This window comes from Nycticebus coucang, chromosome 6, assembly GCF_027406575.1.
Source record: "Nycticebus coucang isolate mNycCou1 chromosome 6, mNycCou1.pri, whole genome shotgun sequence".
Taxonomy (NCBI): domain Eukaryota; kingdom Metazoa; phylum Chordata; class Mammalia; order Primates; family Lorisidae; genus Nycticebus; species Nycticebus coucang.
The window spans coordinates 6,681,852-6,702,664 of NC_069785.1; the positions used below are offsets into that span (position 1 = coordinate 6,681,852).

At 37.7% G+C, this 20,813-nt stretch overlaps 1 protein-coding gene and 1 pseudogene across 5 annotated transcripts in view; one reads left to right on the forward strand and one right to left on the reverse strand.

Annotated features, from left to right (window-relative positions):
• ATL1 (atlastin GTPase 1) overlaps positions 1–20,813 on the reverse strand; it is a 79,988-nt gene that overhangs the window by 41,483 nt on the left and 17,692 nt on the right. For 4 of the 5 annotated variants that reach the window (XM_053593177.1, XM_053593179.1, XM_053593175.1 and 1 more), the window contains 3 exons: positions 8,443–8,690; positions 6,300–6,434; positions 5,503–5,607 (listed from right to left, as the gene is read on the reverse strand). In XM_053593177.1, the coding sequence (XP_053449152.1) occupies positions 5,503–5,607; positions 6,300–6,434; positions 8,443–8,690 (488 nt within the window). Of the gene's footprint in view, positions 1–5,502; positions 5,608–6,299; positions 6,435–8,442; positions 8,691–20,106; positions 20,164–20,813 lie in introns of those variants that run through there. The other variant, XM_053593178.1, reaches the window with a different exon arrangement.
• On the forward strand, positions 15,580–16,204 carry LOC128587240 (proteasome subunit beta type-3-like; annotated as a pseudogene).

The following is a 20,813-nucleotide window of genomic DNA, read 5'->3' on the forward strand; positions in this document are numbered from 1 at the left end:
TTCTTGGTGTTCAATTCGATTCCAAGTGTCTATGTCTCTGTTTTTGTGCCAGTACCATGCTGTCTTGAGCACTATGGCTTTGTAGTACAGACTAAAATCTGGTATGCTGATGCCCCCAGCTTTATTTTTGTTACTAAGAACTGCCTTAGCTATACGGGGTTTTTTCCAGTTCCATACAAAACGCAGAATCATTTTTTCCAAATCTTGAAAGTACGATGTAGGTACTTTGATAGGAATGGCATTGAATAGGTAGATTGCTTTGGGAAGTATAGACATTTTAACAATGTTGATTCTTCCCATCCATGAGCATGGTATGTTCTTCCATTTGTTAATATCCTCTGCTATTTCCTTTCTGAGGAGTTCATAGTTTTCTTTATAGAGGTCCTTCACCTCCTTCGTTAGGTATATTCCTAGGTATTTCATTTTCTTTGAAACTATGGTGAAGGGAGTTGTGTCCTTAATTAGCTTCTCATCTTGACTGTTATTGGTGTATACAAAGGCTACTGACTTGTGGACATTGATTTTATATCCTGAAACATTACTGTATTTTTTGATGACTTCTAGGAGTCTTGTGGTTGAGTCTTTGGGGTTCTCTAAGTATAAGATCATGTCGTCAGCAAAGAGGGAGAGTTTGACCTCCTCTGCTCCCATTTGGATTCCCTTTATTTCCTTGTCTTGCCTAATTGTATTGGCTAGAACTTCCAGCACTATGTTGAATAGTAAAGGTGACAGAGAACAACCTTGTCTGGTTCCAGTTCTAAGAGGAAAAGCTTTGAGTTTTACTCCATTCAGTAAAATATTGGCTGTGGGTTTGTCATAGATAGCTTCAATCAGTTTTAGAAATGTGCCACCTATGCCTATACTCTTCAGTGTTCTAATTAGAAAAGGATGCTGGATTTTATCAAATGCTTTTTCTGCATCTATTGAGAGAATCATGTGATCTTTATTTTTGCCTCTATTAATATGGTGGATAACGTTTATGGACTTGCATATGTTAAACCAGCCTTGCATCCCTGGGATGAAGCCTACTTGATCATGATGAATGACTTTTTTGATGATAAGCTGTAATCTATTGGCTAGGATTTTGTTGAGAATTTTTCCATCTATATTCATGAGTGAGATTGGTCTGAAATTCTCCTTTTTGCTTGGGTCTTTTCCTGGTTTTGGTATCAGGGTGATGTTTGCTTCATAGAATGTGTTGGGGAAGATTCCTTCTTCCTCAGTTTTTTGGAATAATTTCTGCAGTACAGGAATAAGCTCTTCCTTGAAGGTTTGATAGAATTCTGGAGTGAAGCCATCTGGACCAGGGCATTTTTTAGTTGGAAGCTTTTTTATTGTTTCTTTGATCTCAGTGCTTGAAATTGGTCTGTTCAGGAGGTCTATTTCTTCCTGGCTAATGCTAGGGAGAGGGTGTGATTCCAAATATTGATCCATTTCCTTCACATTGTCAAATTTCTGGGCATAGAGTTTCTGGTAGTATTCAGAGATGATCTCTTGTATCTCTGTGGGATCAGTTGTTATTTCCCCTTTATCATTTCTGATTGAGGTTACTAGAGATTTTACTTTTCTATTTCTAGTTAGTCTGGCCAATGGTTTATCTATTTTATTTATTTTTTCAAAAAACCAACTCCTTGTTTCATTAATTTTCTGAATGATTCTTTTGTTTTCAATTTCATTGATCTCTGATTTGATTTTGGAGATTTCTTTTCTTCTACTGAGTTTAGGCTTAGATTGTTCTTCTTTTTCCAATTCCATAAGATCTCTTGTGAGATTGTTGATGTGCTCTCTTTCTGTTTTTCGAATGTAGGCATCTAAAGCGATGAATTTTCCTCTCAAAACTGCTTTTGCAGTATCCCACAGGTTTTGGTAGCTTGTGTCTTCATTGTTGTTATGCTCAAGGAAGTTAATGATTTCCTGTTTTATTTCTTCCTGCACCCATCTGTTATTCAACAGAAGATTGTTTAATTTCCATGCCTTTGGGTGGGGTCGAGCATTTTTGTTAGAGTTGAGTTCCACCTTTAGTGCCTTATGGTCTGAAAAGATACAAGGTAAAATTTCAATTCTTTTGATTCTGTTGATATTTGTTTTGTGTCCCAGGATATGATCAATTTTGGAGAATGTTCCATGGGGTGATGAGAAGAATGTATATTCTTTATCTTTGGGGTGGAGTGTTCTATATGCGTCTATCAAGCATAGTTGTTCTAGGGTCTCATTTAAATCTCTTATATCCTTGTTTAATTTCTGTTTAGAGGATCTGTCCAGCTCTGTAAGAGGTGTGTTAAAGTCCCCTGTTATGATGGTATTATCAGATGTCATATTGCTCAGACTGAGTAAGGTCTGCTTCAAGAATCTGGGAGCATTTAAATTGGGTGCATAAATATTTAGAATTGAAATGTCTTCTTGTTGTAGTTTTCCCTTGACGAATATAAAGTGACCATCTTTGTCTTTTTTGACTTTAGTTGCTTTAAATCCACATGTATCTGAAAATAAGATTGCAACTCCTCTTTTCTTCTGAATTCCATTTGCCTGAAAAATTGTCTTCCATCCCTTGACTCGGAGCTTTAATTTGTCTTTTGAAGCCAGGTGTGTTTCTTGCAGACAGCAAATGGATGGCTTGTGTTTTTTAATCCAGTCAGCCAATCTATGTCTCTTCAGTGGGGAATTCAAGCCATTAACATTTATGGAGATAATTGATAAGTGTGGTAGTATTCTATTCGTCTTATTTTGTGAGAGTCCATTGCTTAGTTTTATCTTTTGCATCAGTGTGGAGGTTAGGTTCTGTCCTTTGATTTCTGAGTTCTTACTTTGCTGCTGATCCATTGTGGTGGTCAGTGTGCAGAACAGGTTGAAGTATTTCCTGTAGAGCTGGTCTTGTTGTGGCGAATTTCCTCAATGTTTGTATATCCGTAAATGATTTGATTTCTCTGTCAATTTTGAAGCTTAGCTTAGCAGGGTACAGAATTCTGGGCTGAAAATTGTTCTGTTTAAGTAGATTAAAGGTAGATGACCATTGTCTTCTTGCTTGGAAAGTTTCATTAGAGAAGTCTACGGTCACTCTGATGGATTTGCCCCTGTAGGTCAACTGGCGCTTACTCCTGGCAGCTTGCAGAATCTTTTCTTTTGTCTTGACTTTGGACAGGTTCATCACAATGTGTCTTGGAGAAGCTCGGTTAGAGTTGAGGCGACCTGGGGTCCGATAGCCCTCTGAAAGCAGTGTGTCAGAATCTTTGGTGATGTTTGGGAAATTTTCTTTTATAATATTCTCTAGTATGGCTTCCATTCCTCTGGGGCATTCTTCTTCCCCTTCTGGAATTCCTATAACTCGTATGTTGGAACGCTTCATAAAGTCCCATAATTCTGACAGTGAACGTTCTGCTTTCTCTCTCTTCTTTTCTGCCTCTTTTACTATCTGAGTTATCTCAAAAACTTTGTCTTCTACCTCTGAAATTCTTTCTTCTGCATGGTCTAACCTGTTGCTGATACTTTCCATTGCATCTTTAAGTTCCCTGATTGACTGTTTCATTTCCTTCAGCTCTGCTATATCCTTTTTATATTCTTCATATCGTTCATCTCTGATTTGATTCTGTTTTTGGATTTCCTTTTGGTTGTTTTCCACTTTATTAGCAGTTTCCTTCATTGTTTCCATCATTTCTTTCATTGTTTTCAACATATGTATTCTAAATTCCCTTTCTGTCATTCCTAACATTTCTGTATAGGTGGAATCCTCTGCAGTAGCTACCTCATGGTCCCTTGGCGGGGTTGTTCTGGACTGGTTCTTCATGTTGCCTGGAGTTTTCTGCTGATTCTTCCTCATGAGTGATTTCTTTTATCTGTTTCCTTGCCCTAATTTTCCTTTCACTTCCTCTTGCTCTTTAAGTTCTTGTGCAGTTGTGGGCGGGTTTAGACGGACTGAACACACGCGACCACTTGCCGGTTTTCCACTGTTTTAGTCCTCCTCTTGGGGTCCAGAAGTCTCTCGCTGACTCCCTGTATCCTCATAGGAGTGATGATATGCAGTTCCCACCAGCCAGAGATGCCTGGAGTCCTGTCTCCCCCGACTCACGGTGCCCAGATGCAAGGAAGCTGTTATTCGGCTGCCATCTTGCTCCGCCTCTCCACACATGATTAACATATACATTTTTATCAATTTTTTAAAATATAGTAGATTTTTTTTTTTTTTGAGACAGAGCCTCAAGGTTTTGCCCTGGGTAGAGTGCGCTGGCATCACAGCTCACAGCAACCTCTAACTCCTGAGCCCGCCACAACGCCCGGCTATTTTTTGGTTGCGGCCATCATTGTTGTTTGGCGGCCCAGGCTGGATTTGAACCCACCAGCTCAGGTGTATGTGGCTGGTGCCTTAGCTGCTTGAGCCACAGGCGCTGAGCCAATATAGCAGACTTTTTTTTTTTTTTGTGGAGACAGAGTCTCACTTTATGGCCCTCGGTAGAGTGCCATGGCATCACACAGCTCACAGCAACCTCCAACTCCTGGGCTTAAGCAATTCTCTTGCCTCAGCCTCCCGAGTAGCTGGGACTACAGGCGCCCGCCACAACGCCGGCTAATTATATAGCAGACTTTTAAAAGCTAGTCAGTTGTTAAAGCCATGACTTTTACTTTAAAGTCCTTCATACTTATGTAAAACAAACTCAATCTTCCCTTCTTTCTATTCACCCTATTCTATTCTTGGTTGTCCTCACCCCATTTGAATACCTTGGGGTCAGTTCCCCAGCTCTATCCTCTGTATGTGGTGACACTATCAGCCCTGGCATTCCCACCCTCACTACTTTGCTTCTCCTGCCCTTTTAAAACTATCTCACCTCATTTTTTTTTTCTTATTGATCTGCTGTTCTTTGGCCTCTCTCTCTTCTTGCTCTCTCTGCTGAATTAAAAAATATCTAAAAACAGCCTTAAAAACCTTTATGATATCATTATAATAAAATTCTCCAAGGATTTTCAGGACAATTAAGAAAGCCTGCAATCACCTCAAAACCAACAGTTTTTAAAAGAAAAAGATAAAAGGAAAGAAAAAAAGAAAAAGTTTAATTAAGGCATTTACTTCCCTAAATGTATATTAAGGTGTGTTTTAATAACTTATGAACACACATAAGTGTTTTTACACTTAGAAACATTTTCACTGGGGGCTGCATAAAACTAAATTTTATAAATATATATAAATCCTATTTCATTAAATATAACTTATAATTGGTAGCCCCAGGTATACACATATAAGATTTAATGTTTTTGAGTTTAGAAAAATACCAGTAAGATAACCTAACCTTTTCTGACTGAAGGGGTCCTTCCGAAAACTTGTCAGTAACTATACTACAGGAACAAAAACAATTCTAGTCCTACAGAAAGCACAAGAATTCTTATGCTAATTAAGTCACATGATATATATGATTTGTCATTTCTGTTCCTTATCTATCACATGTATATAGAAACCTACACTCATGATTTTCGTTAAAGAAACATGCACCAAAATGTGTTTATTTTAGTCCATACCTGTATTGAGCTGATCATTGTGCTAAGGGCAAACACTGTGGCCGAATCCCTCAAAGTCGACTGACTATCAAAGGTTCCCTGAGTGTCCATCAATAACACAGCAACCTATAAGCAAGTAAAGTAGTATTGATGAGTTATAGAATTTCTAGGGCATCAGGGTTACCACAACATTAACAGCTTAAGAACTAAACCAAACCATTACCAATGAATACTATTTTAGGTAATTTCTTACACATGCCGTGAATGCCATAGAAAATAAAAATATTAATTGGCTGATGATCGCTGAAGTAATAAACTTTCATTGGTAATCCAACTTAACAGAAACTCTATGCAGCACTGAAACAAAATACTGACATTAGCTTGCCAGTTTTTTATTGTTTTTTTTTTAATCATGTCCACCCTGATCAGCAGAAGGGAACTGGGACCATGCAATAGGATGCCACCTCCACTGGAAGCTTCACGTCAACGGGGCCCACCCTGATCAGCAGAAGGGAACCGGGATCATGCAATGGGATGCCACCTCCTCTGGAAGCTTCACGTCAACTGGGCCCACCGTGATCAGCAGAAGGGAACCGGGATCATGCAATGGGATGCCACCTCCTCTGGAAGCTTCATGTCAACTGGGCCCACCCTGATCAGCAGAAGGGAACCGGGATCATGCAATGGGATGCCACCTCCTCTGGAAGCTTCATGTCAACTGGGCAAAATTAATTCTTAAAAAAGCAATTGCAAGGATCCTGAAAAGTGTAACTATTGCGAGTGAAAACTCAATTTTACTTAATAAGTTAGCATCATACCTGTTTACCATCAGGTTTATTGATAAGGAAGACTTCGCTCCATATCTGAATTCCTGTGGTCTCTCGTTCAGACCCACCTCTCCATGAAAAACCAGTCAACGGTTCATTGTAATCTCCAACCCAATCGACTGATTCCTGTAAGTTAATAAAGTCTGTGATATGAAACTAGATTCGTCTACAGTTTTTTCATTCATCTATTCTGATTCTTACCCCTCCCAAACTTTAGTCAAAAGGAACAACACATGCATGTCTATTGCATTGACATAATCACATCATGCATCAAAAAAATAATTACACGGAGCAAACATCTGCCACATTTTATGCTAGGTTCTGGGGATATAATGATGAAAAGATACCACTCCAGGATAGAGGAAACTCACAGCCTACCAGGGAGACAGATGCTAACAAACTATTATGATGCAGCACACAGTTGCCAAAGTGAGAGTGTGCAGAGGACGGACATGGAAGGAGGATGGCAAACTCCTGGTCAGCTAAGAGTTTGGAGGACAGCTGATGTTTGTGAATTGAATTTTGCCATTCTAATAGGAATGATAATTATACAGGTTGTCCATAAAGTTCAAGTGCAGTTTACTATGTTAAAGTATTTTAAATTACACACAAACTTTATGACCACCCATACACACAGAAATGAAAGTGGGCTTTGCTTTAACCCAATCAGTGATACATTCCCTTATGCGAACAAGTGTTCTGATTCTGGCTTGCTTTCTGAGTGCTCTACTGGGTGCAGAAAAAGACAAAAATAACCCCACAATCCTACACACTTTCATCTGAGCAAATGCTCAAGCAACATGGCAAGTCATATTTGATTCTGATGTTTAACAGTTAAAATTATGAATACGTCTAAAACTGTATAATCCCAAAGAATAGGAAGAGTATGTGTTCATTCGATTTTCCCACCTGTGTTAAGTAGCACACTAAGGCTGGTAAGCTAGAAATAAGGATTGGTAAGACTTCTGTTTGCTTCCAAAGCCTGAATTATTTTTGGTAGTTCTATTCTTGATATGTTTGAACTGAGGTTAGAGATAGAAAATGTGGAAGTTAACATTATAAAATTGTTCAAAAACACCTCAAGTATAAACGATCCGTCTAAAATGATTAATTGTAGTATAAACACATAATACAAGCTTCTTTGGGTAGTTTGTGTCTATTCTGCCTTAACATTCATATTTGCATCAGAATTTCTATGGACTAAAAGTTAGGAAAAAACCTAGATATTTCCATCCCCAACCTTTTGTTCCTCAACCCTAACTTCCTATCTATCCTTCTGCTTTTGCTTTGTCTTGGGTCCCTCAGAGTCCCCTTTCTGTGCCACACTGTTGGCTCAAACACTATGGCACTATCGGTTGCCTGTAGGGTGGGCTGAGGGTGAGACAAGACAAGAAAGGATAAAAGGGAACGTTCGGGGGAAATGGCAAAGTTCTCTATCTTGACAGAACAGGTCTAGGCATTTGTCAAAAACCACAAATGTACTTTTAAGATTGGTACATTTTGTTGTATAGAAATTGTATCTAAAAATACCCTTAAATACTGATCTTTGTATGTAATAATGATTTATATTGATATGCTTATAGGAAAGTGTGCTGATACAACAATTTACTTTGAAAGGCATCGACAAATAAGATGGAGTCATGGATGGAAAGAGATGAACAGATGGGAGACACAAGTGACGAAGTAAGAACGTTAATGTCCGTGGTAGAATCTAGGCAGCAGGTACCCAGATGTTCATTATAGAAGTCTTTTAATTTTGCTGCACGCTTAAAAAATGTCATAGTAAATGTTAGGGAAAAGGTGATGACAACATACAAGTTATGGCAAAAGTTATTTAAACCCTGTAACATGTAGAGTTTATAATCATAATATTAAACTGTGTCTGTTTTTTTTAAAAGAATAAAAATAATTATATTCTAAGGCAGATGCAGCAAAGTAGCTTTGGAGGGAAGTCGCCTGTGTAGTGTGGAACCCAAAGCACGGAGGCTGGAGGGGTTACACCCCAGCATTTTTTAACTGGTTCATATTTCAAGTATATGATAATAAAAATGGAAATGGCAAACACTGCTAAATAAAAAATGCAAAGTGACAGAAGCACAGGACAAAGGGAACTTTTAAAGCACCTCTCACGTACCTGGTTGTACATGTATCTCAACATGAAGTCCATGAGGAAGGACTTCCCTTTTCTAAAGGCACCAGCGACGGACACAGCAACAACCTCTTTGTCTCTGATGGCCTCCGAGAGAAGGATCCGGTTTAGGGCAGCTTCATCTAACTCAAAGGAATGGTTGTCTCTGACAATGAGGACTTGGACTGGTCCTGCCTTTTTCACTGGCTCTTCCTCTTCTGAGCTCCATTCATACGTCTTTTCTGAAAATCCACCTGTTAAACAAAGCAGCAACCAGTTCAGCTCCTCATCCTCTCAGCGTGCCAAGAAGTGTTACAGGGACCACTCGGCTCTCATACGTTCGACATAGGAGCACAGCGGAATTAGAAATGTTCATTGTAACGACATATTCAGTGTCACTCACACCATATCCCAGACTGAGCATTTGTTTTTTCTGATCATGTGACTGAATCTGAGATAATTTTCTTTTCAAGAAAGCTCTTAAGTCAATGCAGATATTTCTGCTGAGTGAGGAAAAAAAAATCAAAGCAAAGGACTCTCCTTTTGGAGCAGAGGAATACAACAGTTTGATTTGCACTTTCTCCATCCCCTAGAAATAGCTTACTTACATAAAGTATCCTTGCAACATTTCTTAAAGTGGAACATGCATAGGAGAAAACACATGGCAGGGCTCAGAATCACAAATTCTCAAGAATGCGATTAGTATTATCCTGGATGAGGAAACTAAAGGAAATGGGATTTAGAAACAAAGAAATGGTAGACCTCCTGATACAGTATTTCTATATTTTTCTTATATTATTTATCTTATCCTTTATTCCATCAAGGTATTTCCTACTATCTGTATTTTTGATGTGAGGAAATTAAGAATCTAATTAACTTTTACACCTACTAGCAAGCAACAAATTCAAGTTCACATAGATGGGTACTGTCAACCTGGGATTAGATTGTCGGTGTCTAAACGCTCATCCCAAATCTTTCTGTACTTTAATATTCTGGCTCTTTAGTGGGGATCCAGTAACTTTAGAGATGAGGCCTTTGGGAGGTGATTAGGTCATGAGGGTAGAGCTCACATGATGGGATTAGCGGCTGTACAGGTACTTGAAATACAGTCTCTACTAAATTCCAGTCATTTTCACACCCTTGTAAAGTTAAAGAATCATAAATCAAATGATTGTAAGTTGTGGACAGTCTGGATATCATTTCACCTTTTTATACGCCAAGTCTTAATAGGGGCTTTTGGGACTTTTTCATTCTATGTGGTATTTGAAGTTGCCAGAAGTTGCCACTCAACTAGTGAAATTAGGTAAGAATATAAGGGGAATTGGGTGGCGCCTGTGGCTCAGTTGGTGAGGCACCAGCCCCATATACTGAGGGTGGCTGGTTGAAACCCAGCCCCGGCCAAACTGCAACATAAAAATAGCCAGGCGTTGTGGTGGGCACCTATAGTCCCAACTATTCAGGAGGCTAAGGCAAGAGAATTGCCTAAGGCCAGGAGTTGGAGGTTGCTGTGAGCTATGACTCCACGGCCACTCTACCGAGGGCGACAAAGTGAGACTCTGTCTCTAAAAAAAAAAAAAAAAAAGATAAAAATAAAGAATATAAGTGAAATCTTTAAAACTTTAGAATGTGAAGAATAATCGTTTTCATGTACTGGAAATGTTCTGGGAGTATATTTCTAATTTTCTTAATTATAAACTTTGTAAAAAAGTCTATACTCCTTTCTAGCAAAAATTAAACCAAGCAAGATGACAAACTGAATATATTGGAGTCATTATAAAGAAAACACACAGCACCTAGAAAACTGTCTCTTGGCAACTAAAATAAAAGGAATTATTAAATTTTCTTAAACTATCATGTCTCTTTCTAAAGCAGAACTTGAAGAGAATGACAGAAAAAACATTTGTCTGAATGAACAACTAAATCTGTTATTCTAAATCTATTCTAATATTCTAATCTATCTATTCTAAATCTATTTGAATAATTTCCAAAGTAACAGCAAAAAATAGTTTATATATAGAAAGGGACAAATGGAGAGGAGGAAACAAAATATTAACTCAAACAATGAATCTTAAGAATGTCAGAGGAAGAGTAGAGACATGATTTACAAGGAGATGATTTCACATAATAAATCTCACAGCATGACCATGCAGATTCGCAGGTAGTTCTGCTGTTAACTGCACCCTTGAAGAAAAGGGTTAAAGGGAATAAATAACACAGGTCCTGCAACCTTAGAGCCTTAGAAAAAAATAACTATGTTATTCACATAACAGGCTGTTTATTTATATTAAATACAAAAGTATTCCATAAACCATTCAAAAGATATCTCTGGAAGAACAACTGACATCATAATGAGGGTGATGTGTGTCAACAGAAAAATGAGTAAGTAATAAAAAGAAGAAATATGAATGGTTAATAGACATAGGGGGAAAGTTCACTCTTTCTAGGAATTAGAGATAAACTAATCAAAAGGAGATAACTTTCCTGAATCGAGGACTGTGGGTGGAGGTGGTTAAGAGAGATAAACTTTTTAGCTATCATTAGCTGGTAAAAGTTAAATGTATATATATCCTCAATATTGAAAACAATAAAAAACATTTAAAAATATACACACCTTTTTTTTTTTTTTTTTTGAGACAGAGCCTCAAGCTGTCACCTTGGGTAGACTGCCGTGGCATCATAGCTCACAGCAACCTCCAACTCCTGGGCTCAAGTGATTCTCCTACTTCCGCCTCCCAAGTAGCTGGGACTATAGGCACCCACCACAACACCTGGCTATTTTTTGTTGCATTCATCATTGTTGTTTGGTAGGCCTGGGCTGGATTCGAATCCATCAGCTAAGGTGTATGTGACTGGCGCCTTAGCCACTTGAGCCACAGGCGCCAACCCCACACCTTTTAATAAAACATTCTATTTCCAAGAATTTATCCTAAGGAAGTTATCAGGCGTGTGCACATGTATTTATCTACACAGAAGTTCATAACAGCATTATTTATATAGTAACAAACTAGAAACAATCTAAATGCCCTACTGTAGAATCTGTAAAAAATTATGTCACAGCTACATAATACAAAATATGCAGCCATTTGAAGTCACGTTATAGAAAAAAACCTAATTGTAAGAAAATGTGTTCACATATCTAAAAAAAAAAAAAAAAAAGCAGATGGCAAGTATAATTCCCATTACAACAAACAAACAAATACACATGCATTTATAGTTATAGAAGAAAGTCAGTTTTAGAAGTGTTTGGTTTCCAAAGAATCACCTGGTTCTTCAATCATCTTTCAGTGAGCTACTCTGAAAACGGAGGGTTACTCTTCATGGTGAATATCGCCTGTGTCATACTCAGGTCCACAGTCACCATCCTAACCTCTTCTCTATATTATGGAGACTGTGGAAACAACAGTACTACAATTCTTATCATGCTGTCTTAGCAGAATTCTGGTTTGGATTTTGCCAATGAAAGGACAGGATAAAGGGAAAGCCTTTTTTGTCTTCTAACACAGAGAATAGATATGTGAGTATACAGCAGCCATGAAGCTTGCAGCAAAGCCAAAGGCACAGTAGTTACAGTCCAGCCAGATGATCAGGTACTTGGAAGAAGTACGTGGCTTGACCTCTGGAGTAGGTACATATTGTGAGTATATTCAGTCTCATTTGAATGCTCACCAAAGAACATTTATTGCTAAGAGTAATAAGGTTCATAAGATGACTCATTTTGTGGCAGTCAGACCCCTTCCCAGCCATCCCTGCTGAAGGCACACAAACTAAACCAGCAAAAGAAATATGAGGCATCTATATTAGTATCAGACAATACCTTGTAGACTTTGGGGTGTACGGGCCCATGAGATAAACATAAAAAGCTCAACTCATCAGGAAGATGCAACGATTTCATATTTCCGTGCATTTTACAACATAGTTCAAAAGTCCATAAGCAAAGTTTGACAAGACAGAAGGGGAAATTGACAAATCCACTGTCATTTTTTTTTGACATATCTGAGAACTTTAAAATATCTATCAGACGTCAGTAACTGGTAGATCAAGCTGTCCAAGGTCAGAGTATGGAAGATATGAACAATACATTCAGTAAGTTTGAGTGAATGGACATGTATACCATATTATATCAAAAATCTGGGGCGGCGCCTGTGGCTCAAGGAGTAGGGCGCCGGTCCCATATGCCGGAGGTGGCAGGTTCAAACCCAGCCCCAGCCAAAAACCACAAAAAAAAAAATCTGAAAACATAACATGCTTTTCAAGCACATATAATTTTGTAAAAATTTTAAATGTAGTGGAAAATAAAGCAAATTTCAGCAAAGTTCAAAGCAAAATTCTATAAACATGAATTGCCCGATATATAGCCAGAAGCCACATGTGACTATTTAAAATTAAATTAATCAAAAATATTTGGTTCCTCATTCTCACTAGCCACATCTCAGTAGCCACATGTGCTAGTGGCTGCCATACTAAACAGTGTACACATAATTATTTCCATAACCACAGAAAGTGATGTTGCTGTACAATATAGATTCTGTCTGGAATGAAATTAAGCATGAGATCAATAACAAAAAAGTAATCTAGAAAAATCCATACTTTCCCTAGATTCATGAGTTTTAAAAAAGTCACTAGGGACATTTAAAATACATAAAAATGAACAAGAATAAATGTACTACATATCACATATATAGGACATAGTAAATTGTTATGTAGAGAAAATCTACAGCCTTAAATGCATATATAGGTATTAGAAAAAGAAGAAAGCTGAAAATCTATGAGCTCAGCATTCAACTTTTTAAGCTAAAATGAATAAAAATATAGAATAACCCCCAAAAAAAGTACAAGAAGAAAATAATAGAGATGCACAGAAATTAAGTAAATAGAAAAGAAAAAAACGAAAAATTACACAATAAAAGATACAATAAGGAAGACAAAAATAAATAAAATTAAGCAGAAAAATAACAAAAAGTTTAGAATAACTTTATGCCAAGTTGATGAAATGTACAGATTCCAAGAAAAAAGGTAAATGACTAAGAGTAACTCAAGAAGAAATAGAAAACTTCATTCTATAACCAATATAAAAATGGAATCAATTGTTTAAAATCATATTATAAAAAAACCCAGGAGGTCCAGGTTGTTTAATAGACTAGTTTATTAATGTAAATAGACTGGATTCTTCTAATTTTACATTAACTCTTACAGAGAATAGCAAAAAGAAAATAAGAAAACATCTACTCATTTTATAAAGTTAGCACAACTTTGATATCTTGAAACCAAAATCAGACAAAGAAAACGCAAGAAAGGAAATTTAGTTGTATTTGCTTGCAGGCTGTGCACAGTGGCTTACAACTATAATCTTAGCACTCTGGGAGGCTGAGGCAGGAGGATCACTTGAGTTCAGGAGTTCAAGACAGCCTCAACAATAGTGAGACCTCATCACTACTAGGAATAGAAAATTTAGCCAGCATTGTGGCAGGCACCTGTAGTCCTAGCTACTCAGGAGGCTAAGGCAGGGGGAGCAGTTAAACTCAGAAGTGTGAGGTTGCGTGGAGCTAAACTGATGCCATGGCACACTAGACCACGCAACTATGTCTCAAAAGGAAAAAAAAAAAGAATAAAAGAGATGCTTGCAAATATTTTAATCAAAAGACTAATAGGGCGCTGCCGGTGGCTCAAGGAGTAGGTCACTGGCCCCGTATACCAGAGGTAGTGGGTTCAAACCCAGTTCTGGCCAAAAACTGCAAAAATAAATAAATAAATAAAAAGACTAGTAAACCTGGTAATGTATCAAAAGGTAATACAGCATGACTAGCCTGGGTTTATTCCAGCAATGCAAGATCACTTCAATACAGGACATCAATTAATGTAATTAAATACATATGTGTATTTAATTAAACAAGTTAAAGAAGAAAAACTACATAATTATTTCAATGACTGTAAAAAAAATCAGTTGTTAAAATTAAAAAAATTTGTTACAATTTAATATTCAGTGATGGTTTTTAAAAAACTGTTATTTATGAATAAAGGAAAAATCTAATGAAGCCTTTTAAGATCTGATGAAGTAAGACTCACAGACTGAGAAAGAGTTCTGGGAAGAACTCTGAGTCTTTTGAAGACTGGCAACTTCCAGGTGTAAGCTTGGCAGTAAATGAAAGTTAATTTCCGATCTCAGTTCAGCAGCAGCCACTCCTACCCCAGCCTCCAGTGTCATGGTAGTGAGACACACATGTCTTCCCAGAGCTGCTTGCATGAAGGATGTGGGAACCAGGGTGGACAATGAGGACCCTGTCCTTCAAAATTTGGGTATCTGTATTCTGATTAGTGATTGCTGCTTCTGACCATGGAAGTATAGACACAGGAGGACAGTCATTGTTGCAAAGTCCCCTCCCACTCTAGCTCAGGTGACCTCCAGGGGATTTAAGGAGCTAGTGACCTCCTTTCATTTTTCTCTTCTAGCCCTCTTAGAAACCAGACACTGCAGACTAGAAAATTCAAAAACAAATGCATAAACAGGGAAAAGTATGGATAGTTACCACACATGCCTAGAGAAAGGCACAGGCTCAGAAAAGATCAGGGAAGACCTTAAGTTTATATCTTAGGCTGATCCTTGAACTGAAGACAGCCTACAATAATTAAAACAAAAACAAAAAATAACAAACCAGGGAGAAGGTGTAGAATATGACTTCCAGAGTTATCACATTATTAGATTCAAATGTCCAGTTTTCCAAAAATCACAAGCCATACAATAAAGCCATACAAGTAAGAAAGTATTTAAAGGAAAAAAAGAAACACAAACTGTTTCAGAGAAAGGCAAGATGGCAGATTTACTGGACAATGACTTTAAGACAACTATCTTATAGATAGTCAAAGAACCAGCAGTAGCAATGAAGAAAGTCAAGAAAATGATGTATGAACAAAATAGAGATTTTAATAGAGAGAAGAGACCTAAAAAGAAAACAAAAAGAAATTCTAGAGATGAAAAGTGTAATAACTAATGAAAAATTCATTTGAGAGATTCAAAGGCACACAAAATAAGGAATCAGCAAACTTGACAATAATGCAATAGAAATTATTGAGGGTGAGGAATAGAAAGAAAAAAGTTTTGAAGAAAAGTGAACAGAGGGAGATCCAGAGTCCTAGTACACCTCAAACATGTCGATTATGTCCTATAACGGAGGGGCCCTCATGGCCAAGAAGGGGAAAAACGGTGTGGCCCTCACTGCAGACAGGTGCTTCGTGATCCAAGCCCAGATGGTGACCATGGACTTCCAGAAGATCTTTCCCATGGATGCCCATTTGTACATTAGTCTGGCTGGCCACTGATGTCTAGACAGTTGCCCAGTGCCTCAAATTCTGGCTGAACTTGTATGAGTTGAAGGAAGGTTGGCAGATCAAACCTGATACCTTCATGAGTATGGTGGCCAACCTCTTGTATGAGAAATAGTTTGGCCTCTCCTACACTGAGCCAATCATTGCTGGGTTGGACCTAAAGACCATCAAGCCCTTCATCTGCTCTCTAGACCTCACCAGCTGCCCCATGTGACTAATGACTTTGTGGTCAGTGGCACCTGCACTGAACAAACGTACGGGATGTGTAAATCCCTCTGGGAGCCCAAAATGAATCTAAAACACCTGTTTGAAACCATCTCCCAAGCCACACTTAATGCTGTGGACCGGGATGCAGTGTCTGGCAGCAGTGTCTGGCATAGGAGTCATTGTCCACATCATTAAGAAGGACAAAATCATCACCAGGACACTGAAGGCCCAAATGGACTAACCCTGTTCCTAGAAATAAAATAGGCTTTCTTTAAAAAAGAAAGAAAGAAAGAAAAGTGAACAGAGACAATAGGGCTTGTGAGATACCATCATACACAGGGTAGGAGTTGCAGATAGAGAAGAAAGGGGAAGAGAGATAATTTGAAGAATAATGGCTGAAAATTCCTAAGTTTGAGGAAAGATGTGAATATAAACATCCCAAGCAGTTCAATAAATTCCCAGAAACCTGCACTGAGATATATTATAATCAAACTGGTGAGGGCCAAAGTCAAAAAGAAAATTTTAAAAGCAATGGAAGAAAAATAACTCATCAAATACAGATTGTCAAGAAGATATCAGCAGATCTCATCAGAAACTCTGGAAGCCAGAAGTAGTAGCCTGACATATGTGTATTCAACGTGTTAAAAGAAAAGAACCCAAGAATCCTATATATCGTAACCCTGTCCTTCAAAAGTAAGGGAAAAATTAAGACATTTTTAGGTAAACAAAAACTAATGGAGTTCATTACCATCAGACCTGCCACACAAGAAATGCTAAGGTAGTCCACGTTGAAATCAAAAGACTACTAGATGTTGAAATCCTGTATGGTTTAAGACTTTAACGGATTTCTAAAAAAATAATTATTAGTCTAAAACCTAGTATTATATACTTTGGTTTACATCTCCACATTTTATACATAATTTAAGAAACTAATGCAGTCTAAAAAATAATTTTGGGACACAGAATATGTATAAAGATGCAATTTTGTGACACAAATAACTGAAAGGGGTGAGGACAGAGATGTGAGGGAACAAAATGATTGCAGGCTATTAAAGTTAAGCAAGTATAAATAGAAGTAACAGTCTTATAACTTTAAGTTGTAAATGTAATCCCCATGGTAACCACAAAAGAAAATCTATCAAATGGACACAAAGGGAAATGATAGGGAATGAAAACAATATATTACAAAAATCAACTAATTATAAAAGGAGACAGGAATGCAGGACATGAGGGGAGGAGATAGGACATTTAGAAAACAAACAGCAGGGTGGCGCCTATGGCTCAAGGAGTGGGGCACCGGCCCCATATGCTGGAGGTGGTGGGTTCAAACCCAGCCCCGGCCAAAAAAAAAAAAAAGAAAACAAACAGCAAAATGACAGAAATGCTACCTTATCAGTAATGACTTTAAATTCAATCAAAAGACAGAGATGGGCAGAATGGATTTTAAAAACATGATCAAAAAAAAATAAGATAAAGAAATAAATCAAAACATTATCCAATTATATGCTATCTATAAGAGCCTCACGTTGGATTTAAAGACACAAACAGACTGAAAGTGAAAGGATGGAAACAGATGCTCTGTGTAAATAGAAACTAAAAGAGAGCAAGGGAGCTATACTAATATTAGACAGAATGGACTTTATTTTTTTAAATTTCAGGTTAATGTGAGGGTACAAACAACTAGGTTACAATATTTGCATTTGTTAGGTAGATTCCCTCTTGGAGTTGTATCCTAACAAAACAGACTTTAAATCAAAAGACTTTCTTTTTTTTTTTAAGGTCTTGCTATGTTGCCTAGGCTGGAATGCAATGGCTATCCACAGGCACAATCATAGCAGACTACAGCCGTGCAATCCTGGGCCTCAGCCTCCTGAGGAGGTGGGAATACCGTCATGTGCACTGTGCCTGGACAGGACACGGTACGGGTGGCCATAAAGTTCATGTGCAATTTAAAGTAAATTTAAAATAGTGAATTGCACACGAACGATGTCTACCCTGTATATTAAGAAAAGGTAATTATACATTAAGAAACACAGCAATTGAATAAATAGCACAACATCTATGTACTTGATAACACTATCAAAATATATGAAGCAAGAATTGACAGACTGAAAGAAAAAATAGTTCTAAAATAATGAAAGATTTAAATATCCTACTCTCTACAATAGATAAAACAATCTGACAGAAAGGAAAGATTTTCAAAGAAACAGAGGAACCGAATAACACAGTGTACCGACTTGATCAACAGAATACTTACGTTTCTCAAGTACATATGGGACATTCTGTGAAAAGACCGTATACAGGCCACAAATTAAGTTTCAATACTTTTTAAAAGATAGATATGATACAAAGTATCTTTTGTAACCACAATGGGATAAAGCTAGAAATCTGTAACAGAATTAAAAGTGGGAAAAGTTCACAAATTTGTGGTGATTAAACAATACACTCTTAAGCACCCAATGGCTCAAAGAAGAAATCACAAGAGAAATTAGAATATTAAGTGCAAATCAAAACCACAATGAGATACCATCTCACTCACAGTAGAATGGGCACTATTTAAAAAGAATAACAAGTTTGGGCAAAGATGTAGAGAAATTGAAACCTGTATATATTGTTGGTAAAAATGTAAAATGGTACAGCTGCTGCGGAAAATAGTATAGTAGTTTCTCAATCAATTAAAAATAGAATTCTCATACGATCCAGAGTTACACTTCCGGGTATACGCCCAGAAGAATTTAAAGCAGGGTCTCAAAGAGATATTTGCATGCCCAGGTTCATAGAAGCATTATTCTATTCACAGTAGTGAAAATGTGAAAGCAACCACATGTCCATCAGCAGAAGATGGGTAAACAAAACATGCCGTCCACATACAGTGGAATGTTACTCAGCCTTGAAAAGGAAGGAAATTCTGATATATGCGAGAACATGGATGAACCTTGAGGAAATTTTGCTAAGTGAAATAAGCCATTACAAAAAGACAACTCTATCTTTCCACTTACATAAAATACCTCTCTATGAAAGGTCAAAATCATAGAGAAAGAGAATGGTAGCCTCTCGGAGGAGGGCTGAGGAGTCACTGTTTAATTGGTACAGAGTTTCAGTTCTGCAAGAAGAGTCCTGAAGATGGATGTTACACACTGATATAAATAGCTTAATATCACTGAACCGTATACTTAAAATAGTTCAGAGGCTAAAATCTATGTCATGTGTATTTTACCATGATAAATACATTGAAAAAAATGAAGCACAAGCATTTAAAACTGGATAATATAGAAGAGTACTTTATAACTTGGAAGTAGGGGAACATTTTTTAAAGTACAGAATTATAATCTATAAAGGGAAATATTCATTAAGTTGACTGCATTTAAACATATCTGTTTATTAAAATATGCCATAAAGAGAAGAAAGTCACAAAGTGGCAAAATAGGCTGGGCACAGTGACTCTTGCCTATAATCCCAGCACTGGGAGGCTGAGGCAGGTGGATCCCTGGAGCTCAGGAGTTCACAAATAGGCCTAGCAAGCGCGAGATCCCTGTCTCTAAAAATGGAAAAACTAGCCAGGCATTGTGGCAGGTGCCTGTAGTCCCAGCTACTCGGGAGGCTGAGGCAAAAGGACAGCTTGAGCTCAAAAGTTTGAAGTTGCTGTGAGCTGTGATGCCACCGCACTCTATCCAAGGTGGCCAAGTGAGACTTTGTCTCAAAACAAACAAACAAACAAAAAACAACATGGCGAAAACAAACCAAAAAATATAAGACAAGTAAGAAAGGACTTATATTTAAAACACATAAAGAACTTGTGCAAATTAAGTTGAAAAAGATAAACTAATAAAAAATGGACAAACAGGCACTGAATGGGAAAATGGAAGACCAATAAATTCAGGAAAGATGCTCACACCTCACTGGTGATCAGTAATGCAGATTGGAACCATAATGAGGCAGTGTTTCACGCCTACTACAATACCAAATGAGGGTAGGGATGGGGAGTGAACAAAATATTTTGTGAAAAAGTGCATAGTTTATAGATTACCTTTATATCAGATTCTTAAAAATGTAAAACCAAACACATTATTTAGTATAAATTTATTTCTATTAAAACTATAAAAAAAGGAGCATGAGAAACACTGAATTTATAAAAGCATTTACCTCTGGAGGTAGCCATTTGGAAGGGGCACACAAGGACTGGCAAAATACTGACAAAGTTGTATTTCTTCAGCTGTAGAAAGGGGGACAGAGGTGCTCATTATTATTCTTTTTTAAATTGAACATGTCTGTTTTAAATGTTCTTTTGCATACAGATACAATTCATTAAAAAAGTTTTATGTAGGGCGGCGCCTGTGGCTCGGTGGGTAGGACGCCCGCCCCATATACTGAGGGTGGCAGGTTCAAACCCGGCCCCAGCCAAATTGTAACAAAAAAAAAAATAGCCGGGTGTTGTGGTGGGTGCCTGTAGTCCCAGCTACTCGGGAGGCTAAGGCAAGAGAATCACCTGAGCCCAGGAGTTGGAGGTTGTTGTGAGCTGTGTGATGCCACGGCACTCTACCGAAGGCGATAAAAGGAAACTCTGTCTCTACAAAAAAAAAAAAAAAAGTTTTATGTAATAGAGGAAGAGGCTTCAAATCTAAACTCTCTTCTGACTGGAAGTATCTCACAGTGGGTCATTTCCCCGACAATCACAGGTTCTGCTCCAGTCTAGCCACTAGTTCGAAAGATAATAAAGGCTACAGAGTTCGAAATGGGGCAAAGGTGTAACTCAGGAGTCATCAAGGTAAGATAGAAGCAGAGGCCAAGTAGAGAAGACACAGATCCATAGGAAGAATGTATTTGACAAAGGATGAAGAGAAGGCGAATTG